Source organism: Nilaparvata lugens, chromosome 14 (genome assembly GCF_014356525.2).
Source record: "Nilaparvata lugens isolate BPH chromosome 14, ASM1435652v1, whole genome shotgun sequence".
NCBI lineage: Eukaryota > Metazoa > Arthropoda > Insecta > Hemiptera > Delphacidae > Nilaparvata > Nilaparvata lugens.
In genome coordinates, this window is record NC_052517.1 from 19,429,801 (window position 1) to 19,448,458 (window position 18,658).

At 34.8% G+C, this 18,658-nt stretch overlaps 2 protein-coding genes across 2 annotated transcripts; both read right to left on the reverse strand.

The window, feature by feature from the left end:
- Positions 1 to 4,915: 4,915 nt before the first annotated feature.
- LOC120354288 (tigger transposable element-derived protein 6-like) lies at positions 4,916 to 7,560 on the reverse strand. The gene is made up of 2 exons (XM_039441197.1): positions 6,829 to 7,560; positions 4,916 to 5,038 (listed from the first exon to the last, which is right to left on the reverse strand). The coding sequence occupies exons 1-2, from the start codon at positions 7,558 to 7,560 to the stop codon at positions 4,916 to 4,918; spliced, it is 855 nt and encodes a 284-aa protein (XP_039297131.1).
- Positions 7,561 to 7,671: 111 nt separating this feature from the next.
- LOC120354290 (tigger transposable element-derived protein 6-like) lies at positions 7,672 to 8,334 on the reverse strand. Its single transcript, XM_039441198.1, has one exon. It carries the CDS (start codon positions 8,332 to 8,334, stop codon positions 7,672 to 7,674), a length of 663 nt encoding a protein of 220 aa, XP_039297132.1.
- Between the last annotated feature and the right edge of the window lie 10,324 nt (positions 8,335 to 18,658).

Consider the following 18,658-nt stretch of genomic DNA (forward strand, 5'->3'; position numbering starts at 1 on the left):
AAGCAAAAGTAACACAAATATAAAAATGAATATATTATAAAACTATTAAGAATCATAGATGCATTGGTATTAAAATGAGAAACGTTTATAATTTATAAAAATTGTGTTTTTTATGAATGTTTCCAGTGCCTTATACCTTTATTTATTGATTTATACAATTAGGTACATTATCAAAATGATAGGGAGAGAAAAAATAAGGTAACCTTGTGCTATTCCTCTCCCAAATTTAGATGAGGCTACACATTTAGTCTGAAATAAGTCTTATAGTTGTTCAATTCACAAAAATTTCTGTCAATTTTTTCACCTGGTACAAAAAAATCATTCAAGTGCATGGTTAAAAACAAGTTCTTGAAACTACTAGTAGTTCTGTGAACAGTAGACCTCGCGCAGTTATAAACCTTGAGTATATTCTGTCCTGTCGTGTCGGCGAGATTTCAGTGTGAAAACGGCCAATGGCTGATTTTTACAGTAGGACTAATGGAGGAAGTTCCTTTTCCTTTTATATTATCCTATGAGCTGAAAATTATAAATTCCTTATAAAATACGTAGACGCGCAATTCGAAAAGGAACCTAGGTATTTTATGAAAATCTATTGCCGCCCAAAGGCTGGGCTGATTTTTACAGTAGGACTAATGGAGGAAGTTCCTTTTCCTTTTATATTATCCTATGAGCTGAAAATTATAAATTCCTTATAAAATACGTAGACGCGAAATTCGAAAAGGAACCTAGGTATTTTATGAAAATCTATTGCCGCCCAAAGGCTGGGCTGATTTTTAGAGTAGGACCAATATTGAACTATGAAGGAAATTCCCTTTCCTTTTTATCCTTTGAATAAGAAATGTTGAAATCCTTATAATGTACGTTGGCGCGCAATTCAAAAAAAGGAACCTAGGTATCAAATTTTATGAAAATTATTGTCGCGTTTTGACTTGAATCTTTGACCCACTTGGCTCGGTCTATGTGTCCACTGTCCACCCAGCTCAATTGGAGCCTCGAGCCTAATCTATAATCCTATAATATTAAACGAGCAACTTCTGTTTATATGTTTGTATTTCACCGGATCTTGAAAACGGCTCTAACGATTCTCACGAAATTCAGAACATAGTAGGTTTATAATATAAAGATTCGATTGCACTAGGTCTCATCCCTGGGAAAACTCGCTGAAGGACATTTGAAGGATAATTATTATTTGTCCTTGGAAAAACAGCTGATAATTATTTCGTCGTCTGTTGGTGATGGAAGTGAGTGAGCGAGTTCATGTGTGTGGGACTGTGTCAAAATTATGACTCAGCTGTTGAACTTTTGTAATCATTCAATCAGGTACTTAGTTCCGGTTGCAAAAAAGCCGGGTTATTTCCAATCTTGATTAATTCCAGTAGATCCATTTTTTTGAAATGGTCTTCTCTGATTTGGTTCACGTGAAGTTAATCAGGATTAAAATTTAACTGGGTTTTGCATTCCCCTGGGAATTAATCTCAATTTACTGTGATTAGATAGAAAATTTCTGCATGAATGTTATTATAATTTCTTCTTTTGTATTAAATTTTTTATGCTTTTGTACTCCAGAGCGAAGCTCGGTCCCCGATATTTCACATTATATTGGATGTACAGTACAAGAAAACATTTCTCACTCAGGTAATCTATGTTGAATTAACATCAACATATAAATCAAAGAAAGAAATGGTGAAAGGAATGTGCCTTGGGGAAGACCAAATACAGAAAGAGTTTTGAAACTTGTTTAACCCTTAATTATTGTCAATTCCACAGCAACATAACTCACCCTCTCTTTAGAAGCTGGGGCCCAAAATTCGGCTTCGACATTTTCCAGGTCAAGCACTGGTGAGAGTTTCATTGGAATCTGGGTCATTTTTCGTTTTTCACAAGGAAACCCACCATGGTTTGAGTGCACCGCAGTATCACGAGTTCGCTGAAACTTTGTATGCAGCTTGCAAAGTGTTGTTGAAACTGAAAAATTCTAAACAATCTTGGATTAATTTATTTTAGGGGCATTAAGTGCCCCCAAAAGTGATCTTCCTTTTCCCCTACAGACATCCCTAACAGCCAAAAACACAATGTTGTCAAAAGTTGACTACAGCCATTCTCTACCACTATGATTGAAATAGACCTATAGAGTAGTGTGGACCTCTGAGATATTTGAAAGTTATTATTCTCACCTTTTCTATTGATGTTCCTATAATAATATTATGGAGTACTTACTCCATCAGAAAATATATTTTGAAAGAAAATGCAGTAAAAAGTTTTGCAAGAAGAAGGAGAATATTATTCTCCTGCACCAATGTTGAACTTCTTACTGCATTTTCTTTCAAAATATATATCTGATGGAGTAAGTACTCCAGAAAAAAACTTGTAAGTTCCCTAACCCGTGATAGAAAATGATTATAATTCATTGGAAAAAGATGGGACATGTACAGTACCGTACTGTATTGGAGAAAAAGTTGAAATTTAGAAAAAAATCTGGAATGAAATGTACAAATCAATAATCACACAACACATGTTAAAAAACAAGTAGCTTACTTAAAACTATGAATGTGTCTACCCAGCTCAATTGGAGCCTCGAACCTAGACTTTAATTCACATGACATGTACACAAAAACACAATAAACAAATATGCCTCCAACAGACCTGGGTGGGAAGGTTTTGGGGAAAGATTGGTTTTCGGGGAGAGATACAGAGTGGACCTTCAAATGAGTATGCACAGCCCACTGAATTGAGATCCTAGCTCCAAGTGATCGACAGTTAACAACCACCCCAGGGACTGGCTGCATTGGTAGATGTCATCCATGTCTATCACACAAATAAGGTCCTGATAAAAGAAGATTGGTTTTTGGGGAGTGAGACAGAGTGGACCTTCAAATCAGTATGCACAGCCCACTGAATTCAGTTCCTAGCTCCAAGTGATCGACAGTTATCAACCACCCCAGGGTCTGGCTGCATTGGTGGATGTCATTGCTGTCTTTCACTCAAATAAGGTCCTGAAAACGGTCCTGAAAGGTCCTGCATTCAAAAAATCCGTGTGCTGTGAGGGACCTGAGCTAGATCTATAGATGTGCTGAAGCCCTATCCTTAATCTAAAAAGTGTGCTGACTGCAAAATCAAATCCAAATTCGCTAAAACTTCTAAGGGGTTCCTAATTATCGCCCTGAAGGGGCGAATATCTTTCAATAATTTAAAGAGGAGTGAGTTTGTCTCACTGAGCTGGAAGCATAATCAGCATGCCGAGCCCACTGAAATAGGCCTCCAACTCTATGATTGACAGCAATTGGTACTCAGTACAGGGTCTGGCTGTATTGGTCTGATTGGATACTGTCTTTCATACCTCATCACAAATGGAAAGAATAAGATTAACAAATACTGATTGGGCGCGATCAAAAACTAAAAGGAATATCCACCTTTAGTTGGCACCGTTATTCGTTTCCAGCTTCTATTTCTTCTGGCTTTTGATTCATTATCAAGTGATCATTTCATCTTTCTTGATATAATATTTTTCCTGAATAAAAACAGTAATAATTCAGATTTTGTCTCAAGATTTCAGATTTTGCTGCATAGACCTGAGTTGCAGCTCACTAGCAATCGTCCATCATAGACAAGAAACTCTAAATTCAAAATAAAATATACTCATTTTTGAGATTTTTTGATGTATGAGATTAGAGATTCAAAGTTTTTTTTAGTGAGTCAGACTTCTACTCAAAACTTCTATAAGAATTTAAATTTAGATTTGAATTTAGAATCGGTGATGAGGTCGGGGCCAGGGAATCCATGATGATCCTTGAAGATCCTTGATGATCCTCGATGGTCCTTGGAAGCCTGCTGTATTAAATCTATATGTGTTGGTGTTTGTGTGTGTATAAGAAAAACATGTGTAGGCACTGACAACAATATTCCCTGTAACCTCACACACATTTTACTTTGAAAAAACCATAAATAATCTCTGAAAAGAAATTAATTCATGGGGAAATGAAATGTAATATTGAAAGCAGAAAGTGGATATGACTCAATAAAAATATGAGAACTTCTTCAATATATCTACATATAACAGATATCCAATTTTCAAGTTTAAAAATATTGGAAAAGTTTTAAATGAAAATAGTGTTGGATAACTCTACTGTTGGGGAAATTGTCTCATTATCTGAAAACTTTCAATGGTATCCCTATGACATCCAACAAAATACAACAACAAAGCCGCGAGGTGTGAAACCTTTTGAAACGACTACATGACAACGATGTGGAACATCCCACCAGTAGAGCTGTACAACACATCACTTCAAATTTAATACTTGTAGCTAAAGGCTGGAAAAAATATTGTGAGTTAATGGAAGAATTTTATTAATTATTAATGTGTGCGAGGACATTTTTGTGTAGTATGAATATTTGAAATTGCTGACTCACCAAACTGCACACAGCTCAAACCTGGAAACAAACAATTAGCAAAATCAGTCAAGGAGTTCTGAAAAAATAACTAATATTCAATCAATTTGGAATCAAAGTAATTCATTATGGTACTAGAGTGAAGCTAGTAGTTTCTCTACCCTCTGAATGAGCTACAGAATTGGAATGATTTTGCATCTTCAAGAGAAAAATTAAATTTTGAGAATTTTATATCAGTTTAATAGAAAATGCTGGAGAGATCAAGTATTTTCAATCGATAGTGTCTTGAAATAAAAATGTAGACTCCAGGTGAAGATCAAGAAGTATAAATATTTTTGTAAGATCATAATGATATTAATGAATGGAATAAACTAATTGTTCAATTACAAGTTTCAAATTAAAAAGTAGGATGTCTCACCTCATCTTTGTTGCGGATGCGCCCTCCCAGCAACCAGCAAGTCCAGAGTCCAGAGTTGTCATCCAGTCTTTTGAGCACTTTTACACAACACTGCACTACTTTCACTAGACTTTAAACGCACTCCCGAAACGCGTATCCATTTTTGTGCGGTACGGAACACTCGCGGAACGCGTATCCATTTTTGTGGGCACGGAATGTTATTCTGGGTTCATCACTGTATACAGTGGGTGATAGCTGAAAATACAAGACAAAAACTATTAGAATGATGCAGTAGTGACACATCAATGTGTCAATGAGTCAATGTGTCACTGTCTAGGAATACAAAGTACTACACTAAAATATTCCAGTTATCTATAGGGGGATTAAGTATCATTTAATATTATCCAGTAGTGAAGGAGATCAGTCTTGTCATATAGTATTTAAATTGAAATGGATTGGTATCTCAATATGAGAACCATTCTGTATATTGCATTTGCATTATTACTTTCTTGTTGAACAAGGGTCCTAGAAGCTTATTTTCAACACAAATATATTATATCCTTTCTATTAATCATATTCCAAATAATATGATCCATCATCCTAAATTTCATCATTGATTAATGAGAGTATTGCATTAATAAGAGGATTCAAAAGGACAGCGCAGCGCATCAGCATCTATCTGATGACTGCAAAAATACTTTGAAAAATCAAGTAATATTACTATTATAGCATTCTTCAATGTTGTTTTCCATCACGAACTGCTCATTATTAAATCACTTTTTGCTATTAGAAAAAACGATTAGCAGTCAGACAGTCGTTTTTTTCTAATAGCAAAAAGTGACTATTATAGCATTCAGCTTCCAGAATATAAAATATTTTCCATCATAAGGTGTGTAAATTTACCCTAATATTCACTCTGAATACATTATAAAATGCTCCTATTATATAATATCATGTCCAAGTCGTCCATAGATTTGATGAATTTTGCAACCACAAGATGATTCTTGGGTCTCATTACTTCATGGTACGGTAGGTGATACTTTACTCCACTGAAGATTATGAAATAACTACAAATATTACTGGAATTCGGTTGCTAATTAAACTATTAAAACTAAACTTAACTACCTACTATTAAACTACAACAGAAGAAGCTCATCATTTTGAAATGTATTTTCAATAGCTTTATCATTCTTATTAAAAATATAAAATACAGTGGGAACCCGATTTAACGTATTTGAAGGGACCAAGAATTCTTACGTTATGTAGGGGTTTACTTAAAAACGAGGCTCGTTAAATCGAGGTTGAAGTCTGGCAAAATACGTTATATAGGGGTTAGTTATAACCTCCATATAAAGTATATTGAACACGTTCAACCTCTATTTGAAGTAGATTTTTAGATATACAGTTTACAGTACTGTACTGTATGTTTCATATTACAGTACAGTACTGTACTGCTACAGAAGGTGGAAGAAAATAGAATATTGAAAGTATTCAATTGCTATTATATAATAGAAATACTGTATTGAAAATAGCAATTAAATAAATGCTATTATTTAATAGCAGTTTAATAATATTGTAATACAGTACCCATTTTCCTTCCACCTTTGTAACTAGCCAACCTGGCTTCTTAAAAATGAATGCAAATTTGTTAACTACTCTATAAAGGTGGAAGGTAATAGGATATTGCAATTATTCAATTGCTATTAAATAATAGAAATACCGTATTAAAAATAGCAATTGAGTAAAAAAATGCTATAATTCAATAGTAGTTGAATAATAGCAATACTGTACTGTATCCTATTTCTTTTCAACTATAATGTATAGCTTAATCAATTAGGAAATTTGTTCAGTAAATTAAAAGAACTACCTACTGTTCACGTATATATTTTCAGAATAAAATATGCTTACAGTATTATTTTCAATAGTTTTTAATTAGCAAGTTCAATCAATCAAATTAGCAAGAAAACAAAAACTCACGTACGGCTGCTGCCTGGCCCAAAGTAATCAATAATTTTTGATTGTGTATTCGCTGTATAGAGTTTCACTTGGTCCAATGCACAGTCTAGCTTGGTGATGGATTCCATAGTATTTTCGGATACAGCACTCTTCTTTAAAAAGAAACACTTCAACACGTTCAGAGCTTCACGAGCATCTTCTGAAGTAGGGTCCAGTCGATCGGCAACAGCTGCATCAGCTTGGACGTCTTCTTCTTCCTCGCCTTCACCGTCATCATCTGCCTCCGGATCTGCGGTTACTTTGGAGATGATTTCATAATCAGTAAGCTCCCCACATACTGCAACATCTTCATCAAAGTTTGCAAATTCCTCAAACTCGATGTTGATATCCAATGCTTCTTGAATTCTTGGCCAGGAGGCTTCGACATTCAAACCAGGCTGTGTGGGTAACGGGTTATCCAACTCCTCTTCATCCGTGGCTTCCTCTTGCACACTGAGTTTGAAACCACTTTTTTTGAAACAATTTGCAATTGTTTGTTGAGAAACATTATTCCATGCTTTCATCACCATCCACATGGCGTCGAGAAGGTTGATGTTAGTTGAAGTTTGGTGATCCATGTCGTTCAGGTATTGTCTAACCACTTCCCGTCTGTAGAGTGTTTTGAAATTCTGTATTATCCCTTGATCCATGGGCTGAAGTTTTGATGTTGTATTACACGGCAAGAACTGGAGATTAATATGGGTCAACTTCGGGATGTCCTTGTGGGCCGAACAGTTGTCTATAAATAACAAGATTTTCTTCTTTCTCAGTTTCATTTGCATGTTTGTTTCTTTTAGCCAGTTGCTGAAAATTTCTCCTGTCATCCAAGCTTTTTTATTAGCAACATACTTTGTTGGCAGAGACGTAACGTGTTTAAAGCAGCGTGGCTTTTTTTATTTTCCGATTATTAAGGGCTTCAGCTTATGTGTACCTGATGCATTAGCCCCAAGCATCACCGTAAGCCGTTCCTTGCTGTTTTTCCCTCCATTGCAGGGATCACCCTTGAAAGTCAAAGTTTTGTCTGGTAGGCATTTGAAGAATAAGCCTGTTTTGTCTACATTGTAAATATCATCTTCATTGAATCCTTGTGTCAAGTCTATCAGTTTTTTCTTCCATTCCGCGCACACTGCATCATCAACACTACCGCTTTCACCACTCACTTTTTTAAAAGGTACTTCATTCCTCTTCTTGAAGCGGTCCAACCAGCCATTGCTTGCTCGAAAAGAATTATGGCCCAACTGTTCGGCAAATTGTTGAGCTTTTTCCTGAAGTATAGCTCCCGAAATGGATACGTTTTTGTCACGACACTGTTTAAGCCATAACATGACAGCAGTTTCAACGTCCTGTAATTCGGCTGGTTTAGCCCTTTTACACTGACCAGAAAGTCCACCTTCGTCTTCATATGTGTTTTTATTTCTAAGAATTGTTGAAAGAGTTGTTGGTGGAATGTTGAATTCCTTTGCAATGTCCACTTTCTTCTTATGAGGGTTTTCTTCTATGAATTTTAAAACTTTACGTTTGAAGTCAACACTCAAAGACTTTCTTTTCTCGGCCATGACGCACTCAAAAACAAATTTGCAAAAAAAAAACACAAAAACACACTTTCAGTCACACAAAAACTTTTCATTCAAAATCTGCAACTGTACACTTCACTGTCTGAGAATACACAAGAATACATAGAACATTACAGACAGTACTGTACTCTATTATGGGCGGCGAGCGGAAGGGGGGTAAATGAAAACTTTCATGTTCAAACATGCTCAAGTGATGGCCTAGATAAGAATAAAATACTTTATACAGGGGTCTGAACAATGGGAATACGTTATATAGAGGTCTACGTTATGTAGGGGTTTCTTATTTTTTATATACGTTATACAGGGGTCAAAATATTACCAAAGTACATCAAAAATATATCGTTATATAGAGGTTCGAATACGTATTTTGTACGCTACATAGGGGTTAATTTTCTATTAAGGTTTATGGGGTTTTCAAGGGACCGGAAAAAAGAACGTTATACCGGGTTATTTGTTATATCGGGGTCCGTTATATCGAGGTTGCACTGTATCATGAGATGTATATCATATAATATCTGGTATCCGATAGTAGCCTACATTGGCAGAGCCTCATAAAATATTATTCAAAAAAGTGAATTCGTATGACTTTTGTTGGTGGGGAGTCCCTTGCGGGAAGGTCCCACCGCCTGAATTTATATATAATTTAAGTCGTCAATGATCCTTACGACTGTCCCACTTCAGCCGGGACCGACATTTAACGTGCCCATCCGATAACACAGAATAATTCAAAATAGAATACATTACTACTTTTAGTATAGTGGTAACAAGTTGATTAGTTTGGTTTTCAGATACAACTAGAGATCCGCCTCTCTATGCTCTGAAAATATATTGGAACAAAATGAAAGCTCATTGTTCCCCTCTTGAAAAATTGATATTTCAATTTCTCACTTACTTGAGATGAGTTTAAGCTGTAGAGAATGCAGTTTATTAGACAAATTTACTGTAAATCTATAATTAAATTCATTGATTTTTGTTGGAATTCAATTTTCTTGAAGACTCCAATCCATCACAAAAGAGTTTATTTCCATGAATCAATAAAAAGCCTCAATGCTTTTTACTAAGTTGTCGAATATTCATCTTGAAGAAATCTCCATGTTTTCAACATGAGAATACAGCAGCAGTCGTAGTGAAATTCTCTCAAAGAAATTCTCCAGATATATTATAAATTCTATTTTAATTGAGTTGATTGTTCACTCAATTCCAAGTGAACAATAAAAATATTCATCATTCACACTACTAGATTTATTAAAAAAATAATATTTTTGTTGGGTCTGCTCCAATTAGCCTACATTGTGCTCTATATATCTCCCGCAGGAGTGAGCACTACATTATGAGAGTATACTCTACTCATTCCAAGTAGAGTATACCTGAAAAACATTTTCCACTGATGTTTCGGACTCCACTTAAACTGTGGATGCATGATGTCCCAATTGAAGCAGCTTTTGATGAAACTAGCTGGAGAGGTTTCCTTCATCAAATTAAACTACTTATTAAAACTAAACTTAACTACTATTAAACTACAAGAGAAGAAGCTCATCATGTTGACACTGATTGTCAATAACTTTACCATTCTTATTTCAAATATAAAATATCATGAGATGTATATCATAATATTTGGTAGCAGATAGTAGTCTACACTGGCAGAGCCATATACTGTACTGATGATAGCAGCTCCATTCAAGATACTCTTGAATATTTCATTATAGAAAAATAATACCTATTATTTTTCTATCTCACTATAGAAGAAATTTTCTTCAAGATTGATTTATCCAATCTTTTTTTTTCATCAAGTCTGTGATATCCAACTGATCCTTTTCTACAAATTAAGGCATAAAACTATCAGAAAATAATTGTCAAAAAAATGGAATAACTTATCTCAAATGTTGGGACTGCTGCTTTGTGGGATTAATCCAAGATGGCCGCTCACTTGATCCTCTCTGCATCTTGAATCACGCCTTCTTGTCGACTATGATCAGTGAATCTGTTAAGAGTGTGTAAAAAAATAGGTGTTTTTGTTCGAAAACTGTTTTATTGAAGTTATGTAATAAAAACAAGTGAGACACCTGAGCTCAGCAATTAAATTGATAGACTCTGATAAGTGAGATACACTTCCAATATTGTCAACTTTCTCATAAATAAAGTAACATATCAATAATGCTCCCCATTTGACCAATGCCTACAGGTGAAAGTTAATCTCACTACTTATTGGTTATATAATAATTGATTGAGTACTTGTGTTGGCATCTAGAGAGATAAAAACTGGGAATTAAAAATTGGAAAGGTGCGAGTGAACATCCCTGTGGAACTCCCTTATTTTTTATGGTTTTTTCAGAATTTTTCTTCGAATTTAAAAATGTTTTAACATTAATAAATCACTCTCTGTATGCTATAAGCGTATTTCTTATGGTTCTATAAGTATATTTCACACGCTCTTATCCAAATTCTTGAAATTGTCTTGATCAAATGCGTTGGCAAAGTCGATGAAATATACATTTTTGGAATATTTTGTCAATAAATACAGGTATTTTTGGCATTAGACGTTTTTCAAAGAGTTCAATCCTGAATTCATTGACCGATCACATAGTGAGCTCCATGTATTAACTGGGATTTTCTTTCATCTGTCTGTATGTAACGCATTTAGGGCCAAACACATTGATAGAATTCGATGAGATTTGGCAGGAATATTCCTTTTTTAACTGCGCGTCGATGTATACACAAGGTTTCTTTGAAATTTGAGCCGTGTCCATTATTATTTTGGAAAACAAGTGAGACCAAATACTTTTGTGGCAGAAAACACTGCCTGAGGTCTACTGTTCACCGAGCCACTAGTTATTCAAATTCAAAAAAATCAGCCGCCACAAAAGTCAACTCTACCAACATGATTCCTTAGAATCTAGAATAGAAATGTGTTGTTTCCTCCATGCTTCTCATACACTGTTCATCATTTGATTGGAGGAAAATATCAATATAGTAACTAAATTATCATTTCCTAGATAATCCTATCATCAAAAAATCATCTCAAAGTATGCACAGTTTGGCATGATAATAAACAAAAAATCAGCTCCGTGATTGTCCTATCAATCTGTCTCATCAAGAATAATAGTTTAATATAATATCATACTATTCTTGAAAAATGCTTTTGTTTAATAACACGTTATAAAAATGTATTAAATTTGAAAGTAAACTATAAATTCCCTGAACCTAAATAATTTCCCTCCTAAACAGCTGATAAGTTGTCAGCTGAGCTGACTTGACTGTCGTCAGCTGAGCATGTATCCGCCATTTTCCTATAGAAAACCGCGGCAAATTCAAGATCCCTAACCTCAAAGAACAGTTGCAATGAGGGGAGAATATCCTATTAAAAATATAAAAATATGCTCTCAAAAATACAATCTGATCAAATTGAGATTGAAAGTTTCAAAGAAAACGTCTCCAGAATGAGTAGAGTTGATGCCATTCTCTGGGCTTCTAAAATTCTGGAAAAAATCAGTTCTCGCTCAGAACATTCAGAGATAAACTATCAATCTGGAAGCTCTAAAAACAATTTATCCCATCCTAGATTTCAATTCGAGGTAATATTTGTAATAGATAATACTTCAGGTTCCCAAAATATATTTCAGAAAGTGTTTCAAACATTTTGAATAGCTTTGTATTGAGGGGCTCTAAAAGTGAGGTTAGGTCTCATATAGTAATCACAAAAAGGGACTGACATCCCCTAGCTGTACCAAGTGGAGTCTCAGTATGATTTCTACTATTTTAAGAGGAAACTCTTGACACATTTGATCCTTGCTACGGAAATTCCGTGACCTACAATCTAGCAGTGATCCATCCCTCCAAAAAGTGAGGTTATGTTTCAGTTTCAGACAAAAGGTCTACCGTATCCTACTGAAGGTCCAATTCCCAAGCTATGACTAATGTATTCAAGTATACTGTAAAAATAATGTAGTTATATAATTTTAATATAATACCTCGATATTAGGCTATAAATAATAATATAGCAGCTGATACAATCGTCGCTTAGGAATTAGACCTTCGACTTTCCTAATATCGCTGAAACTTTTCACACAAGACGCTGTTCTATCCTCAATTTAAGTTAATGAAACATTTTAACAAATTTCATGATTTAGCAACGTTGAAAGCTTTACAGCGGTCAGAGTTCTGTTTATGCAGGCAACGGTTAAATACCGTACAAGCGTTCCAATTGCTTTCCTCAAAAATAAATTGAAGAAAAACAAAATAGTCTAGCTGTATCTGTACCAGCTTCAGTGTTTTCCAATTTGATACATAAAAACTAAAAATAAAGGTAGCCTTGAATAAGAAAGTAAACAATAAATAATATATGATGACCGTCTCCATCTCGTATCAATTCAATAATCAAGTTTCATTTATTCAGTTTCTTGTACTACCTAAGAACGCTTGACCGCTGTTTGTAGCCTTAGCGCCAGTTAAATTTTAATCGTGATTAATTTAAAGAAATTTCATAACAAGCTACCTGGTTTCCCAACAAGTACTTACTATATGACACATTTAAAAAAAGGTTTGAAATAGTATTAAGTAGATAAAGCCGTGTTTAGTGTCATATGAGGTTCTCTAGTTGGAAAATAATTTTTTACTTATGAATCTGACTTGTCTTATATTTTATTCCATAACTGGAGTCTCCAAGAACTAATTGAAAAAAAATCACAAGATCAGAGAAGCCTTCTTTTTGAAAAACCCTTCTCTGATTGGTTCTCGTGAAATTAATCACGATTAAAATTTAACCGGGCCTTAGTTTAATTTTCACTATTTCAACGGTACCAACCTTCAATCATAGCAAACACCGCGCCAAATAGCCGCACCATGGGGACCAAGCCACACGAGGTTCGCTTCAGGGCAGAAAGCTCTCCGATTGGCTTCGGGAATCAGCTACTAAGGCCCGGTTGCACAAAAGCCGGTTAAGTTTCAACCGTTGTTAATTTTACAAGAACCAGAGACCTTTTTGACAAGACGTCCTCTCTGATTGGTTCTCGAGGAATTAATCACGGTTAAAATGTAACCAACTTTTGTGCAACCGACACTAAGAGAGCATCCTGCCCTACCGACTCTACTGAAAAACGCTGCGTGTGGTTTGGCCCTTATAAAGTTGATAATAGTGGGGGAAATTCGCTTGCCGCTGCAATTTACGCTGTAGAATGCCGCGCCAAATTAAATTAGAATCACTGCAAATATCCTCTTAGGTGACTCAGGTGAAGAGACTGGACTCTAGTGGAGAGCATGTGTTTTGAAATGGTGACGTCGCGGAGACTAGAATCGACTGGTCTGAGTGTCACCATTTGGAAACACATGCTCTCCACTAGAGTCCAGTCTCTTCTCCACTTCAGTCGCGTAATTGTGAGTTGAGCCTTACTGGTAATATTATAGTGATAATAGAAGGGATATTCGATTGCCGCTGCTGAATTTACGCTGCCCTACGCATAAGTTTGCATACTAGAGTGAGATGCACGTTATAAAGTCAGCACCTCATCAACATTTGTATTGCTATCCTTGTCTGCTATTAGACAAAGCAGATAGCTCTATCCTTTCCAACTCCGCACTGCTGTAAATGGTTTCTTGACTATGTAGAAATATAATAAACTACCAGAAATTTCTCTCAATCATGAAAATGTATTATTAAATCATGAGAAAATTAATAAGTAGAATATGACATCAGATATACCGGGATGACAAATCACAGCTATCTAGTATAGAAGGCGGTGGTAACAGAAAATCGGCAACTCTGCCGTCCCATCATTTTCACTGACTTTGTAACGTGAATTTCACTATAGCAACATAATAGGAGATTGAAGATCAGTTTCCATTGCCACAAATCCCAGAGACAAGTTGCAAACTAATCATTGATTGCTATATTCTGGAGACAGATACATGTTGGGATACATTAATGTGTGGCAATGGAAACTGGTCTCAAGTAGTTAGTAGTAGACACATTGAAATGGAGTGCCACCTCGCCTCGCTCCAATGTTGACAGTACTCTGTCAATAGTCTGCGCTTGCTTGCTAATCAACCATCAATCTGAAGCTTCGTTTACACCAAAGTTAATAACTCAATCCTTATAGATTCTATTAGATTGAACACATCTTATCATACACATGATGAACATATGTGTTTGTCAAGTTACGTCCAATCTAGTAGGATCTATAAGGATTGAGTTATTAACTTTGGTGTAAACCCAGCTTTATACCTCTCAAATCATTTAATCATCATAATAGACACTTGTCAATATAGTATACTTATCATACATCAATAAAGTCTCTGCACCCCCAATTTATGGATAATTTCTAGAATAAAACACTATCAAAATTCACACTTAGCAGACTCCAATAATATGTCGTTACCTTCTCAATCAATAGAGGGATTTCATCTAAAATGGTTTGGGGGGAAAATGCAAGAATTGCTAATTAAAGGCCAATGGATCTTGAATAACCAGTATTTCATCTCCCCTAAGGCTCAACTCACACGACTCAGGTCGAGAAGAGACTGGACTCTAGTCGAGAGTATGTTTCCAAATGGTGACGTCGCGGAGACTAGAATCGACTGGTCTGAGTGTCACCATTTGGAAACACATGCTCTCCACTAGAGTCCAGTCTCTTCTCCACCTGAGTCGCGTAAGTGTGAGTTGAGCCTCACTGGGTACTCTTCAATTACAAAACTCAGGAATAATTTTTAGTCACCCGAGTTGAGAAAAATTTGGCAAATTATTGAAAATATCGTTGGTTAAAGACACAGGGTGGGGGTATAAATGATCATACATAATAAGACCAACAACTCATCATAATAAATTGAATTTTTATAAAATAACACTTCACAGCTATTGGAATGTCCCTGCATTGGTGGGCATAACTCACAAAAAGTGGGTGATATCAATTTACTGATCATAACAAATCAAATAAAAATAATGATGACTAAAACGAAATAATAATAATGATGATGGATTAAATAAAATGAATGTTAAAATAAAAACAAAATGATGCAAACAAAATATAAAATTTAATAACACATGAAAAAATTATAAAAATAAAATAAAAAGATGAATGAAAAAATAATAAAACATATTTATTCTCGGTAAAAATATTCCCAGTATTTTTAATAGTGGCCTGCCGATTGCCGGTCCTGTAATATAAAAAAGGGAAAAACGTTTAGATGTTTGATTTATTTAGCACTTTGTCAACTAATCGTGCGCCCTCATGCCAAACACGCATCTACTGCTCTACAACAGGCCAAAAGAAATAGAAGGAAAAATGAAAAAAAAGATTGGTGAATGATGATTGGATTTCAAACAGCACTGATGTGCACACCAAGACAAGCAATCAAACCAAGTCACAGCAGGCGAGAAAATCCACAGTCGAAAAGTGTTTGAGAGAGAAAAAAACAAAGCTGCAATGCTCATTAGAAGAATAAAGACAGAACTATGAACAAAGACGTGGCTTTCTATAAATGAGAAATTACAAGTTCAAGCAGAAGATTGAAACTGTTTCAAGTCAATCAACCAACCATTCAACTCGAAACATTCAAAGTAGGAGCTGCCTAGAGCAGTGAAATAGAAGAAGTTTATAGAAGAGTGCATGAAATTAGTCAAATAGTCATTTACAACAAGCAGATGAACAGAAGATTTGAACAGTTTAAAGACAATATTTCTTTCTACAATTATTCAACTCAATTCAAGAAGAAGCTGCATAGAGCAGTGAAGTAGGGTGAGATTTTAGGCAAGTGCAAGATATTAGTCAAATATACAATGCAGTATTTACAACAAGCAGACGAGACAACACCATAAAAAAAGAAAAACCAGACAATCGAAGACAAGTCTACATACTACGGTTAGAAATAGCAAACTACCACTAGTTAATAATTACTACGGTGTCATAATTAGTGAGGGTGAACATTAGCTCAAGGGCGTTTATGTTACTGTTATCTCAAGCCGATAGTCCAGGTAGTTCTTTCATGTGAAGCTTTATGACGGTAATAGTCCATCATATTGTGCCGGTCATACACTCTTATCCGGCCAAAACAGTAAAAATCGACAATAATCGGCTTGAGATAACAGTGAAAGTTGCGACATAAACGCCCTATACCATGGAATATCTATTTACGCTATTGTCTCTATGACATTAGTCAGTGTAAACATGGTTGTCTAGAATGAAGGTTGGTGCAAACGATTTTACTTAAAAAAAAAACAAAACATAAAATGATACATTATTTTCAAAAAATGTTGCCCAATCCAAAGTATTTTTCAAATTCCCTCTCATTCTTAAAAATAATATGGTTAATCGCAGGATGCACTTCTACATTAGTTTTCAGTTGCAAGAAGATAGATTGGCCGACCTGTAAAAAAATAAATTTTCCTACAGTTACGTTGAAAAGTGGCCATTGCTGCACTGATTACAGAACGCAAAGAATCACTTTTCCGCTCTAGTGCAACATGGCAACGCAAAATACTTAGTAGGTTATATGGAGCAACAGTGCAGCAAAATGAAAATGAAGTTGGTAACAGTGACTGCTGTGGCTGCTATAGTGAGCAGAGGTGCAACGAAGCACAACGCGCAAATTATTAAGTAGATATTATAACCAAGGACAACATTTTTATTCAATTTAACAATAAATTAAGGTTTTTATCAATAATAAAATTACACAGAAAAACATTTGATGCATTTTACCCATAATTACCCACTTTTCATATTCAATGGTAACTGTAGGAAAAACTTAATGTGAAATAAGTGCGCAAAGTTCCTCTGCTGCACTCAACAAACCATTCGGCCCTCGCCTACGGCTCGGGCGTAAACGTTTCTTTCGGTGCAGCAAACTGTCACTTTGCGCACTAGTTGCACAAATAACTATTCTCGCAACGGGAAACGAGAGAGCAGAGATTTTAAAACATGTTTTACTATAAAAATTGACCCGCTCTCCTCAACGGGGAAATTTTGAAACATACTCAATGGAAATTTTTACCCGCTTTCTGTAGTGGGAAGATTTAAAAAAAAAGTTTACTGTAAAAATTAATCCCGCAGCGAAAAAAATGTTAAAATTTCCTATGAAAAAACTTTGTTGCCCCTTTCACAGAGCAGGAAACGGGGAGGTGAATTTCAATGTTTTTTTTAAAAATATTTATGACTGAAATAATTGATAAAAAAATTGTTTGGACCGCATTGGTGTGCGCAATTATAATAAAAAACCTATGCATGAATGGCAAATACATTTTCTCTTCTACTTTCAGTAATTATTATTAAAATGACAAAATAATTGAGACTGATACCTAAACAAAAAACTAGCCTTAACCTTAGATGTTTTCAAGTTGAATGCAATTACGAACATGATGTCTGCTAATGTTGAATTTTAGAGAAAAATATTCGAAATAATTAATTTTTACCTGGAAATAAATTAAACTATTAGGAAATAGCTTATTTTTGTACTAATAATTCAAGTTTCAAATCGGTAAATCATAACCAAAGAATGACAAGTAAATATTCAAAAAATCATAAACGTTTATGATATTTACCTTCAAAATGAATAAAATCGACAGTAAACAATTCAACTTGTACGAATTTAAGCCTAAAATTGATGAATTATAGCTAAAAAATCTAGACAGATTCAATTCCTTGGCAGTTCAAAGTGAAACAGCCATAGATCAAAAGTAGGAAATAATTTTCTAAAACTAAACGAAATCAATTAAAAACATTGTAAGGAGGTACAATAAGACAAAAACAAGTAATAAATAACGTTGAATAGCTGATAAAACATTTTCATTACGTAAAATTTACGGTACCTTGAACTAATCGGCGAATGAAGAATAGGCTGTTTTTACATCAAAGCTCACGTTAAAATTATCGGATAGAACTGGATTTCTATGTTCACACTAGTTGATTAAGATAATAAGGAACACATTTCACAATAATTTAAGAGTGAACTCAATAAAATATAATTAAAAACTGCAATGAATTACGACCACTACACAATATAGCAAAAAAACATCCAAGATGGCAGCATTCAATTTATTTCTATTTCGACAGAAGAGGGAAAAGTATTGCCGCCAACGTAACGATGCAAAATTTCTCTATCCGCCCTATCTATTTTCTATTGAGACATAGATGTGTTTGGTTGGCAGAAACCAGCTGACTTTCTGACCTAATTATTTTACAGAGAAGAAGAGTAAAAGAATAAGAAGAAAATAATTTTCTAACCTAAAATAAAAACTGCATAATAATTACAAAAATGTAATTAGAATACATTGAAATGACATAAATTGTACTCTAAAATGATTATATATTAATGATATAAC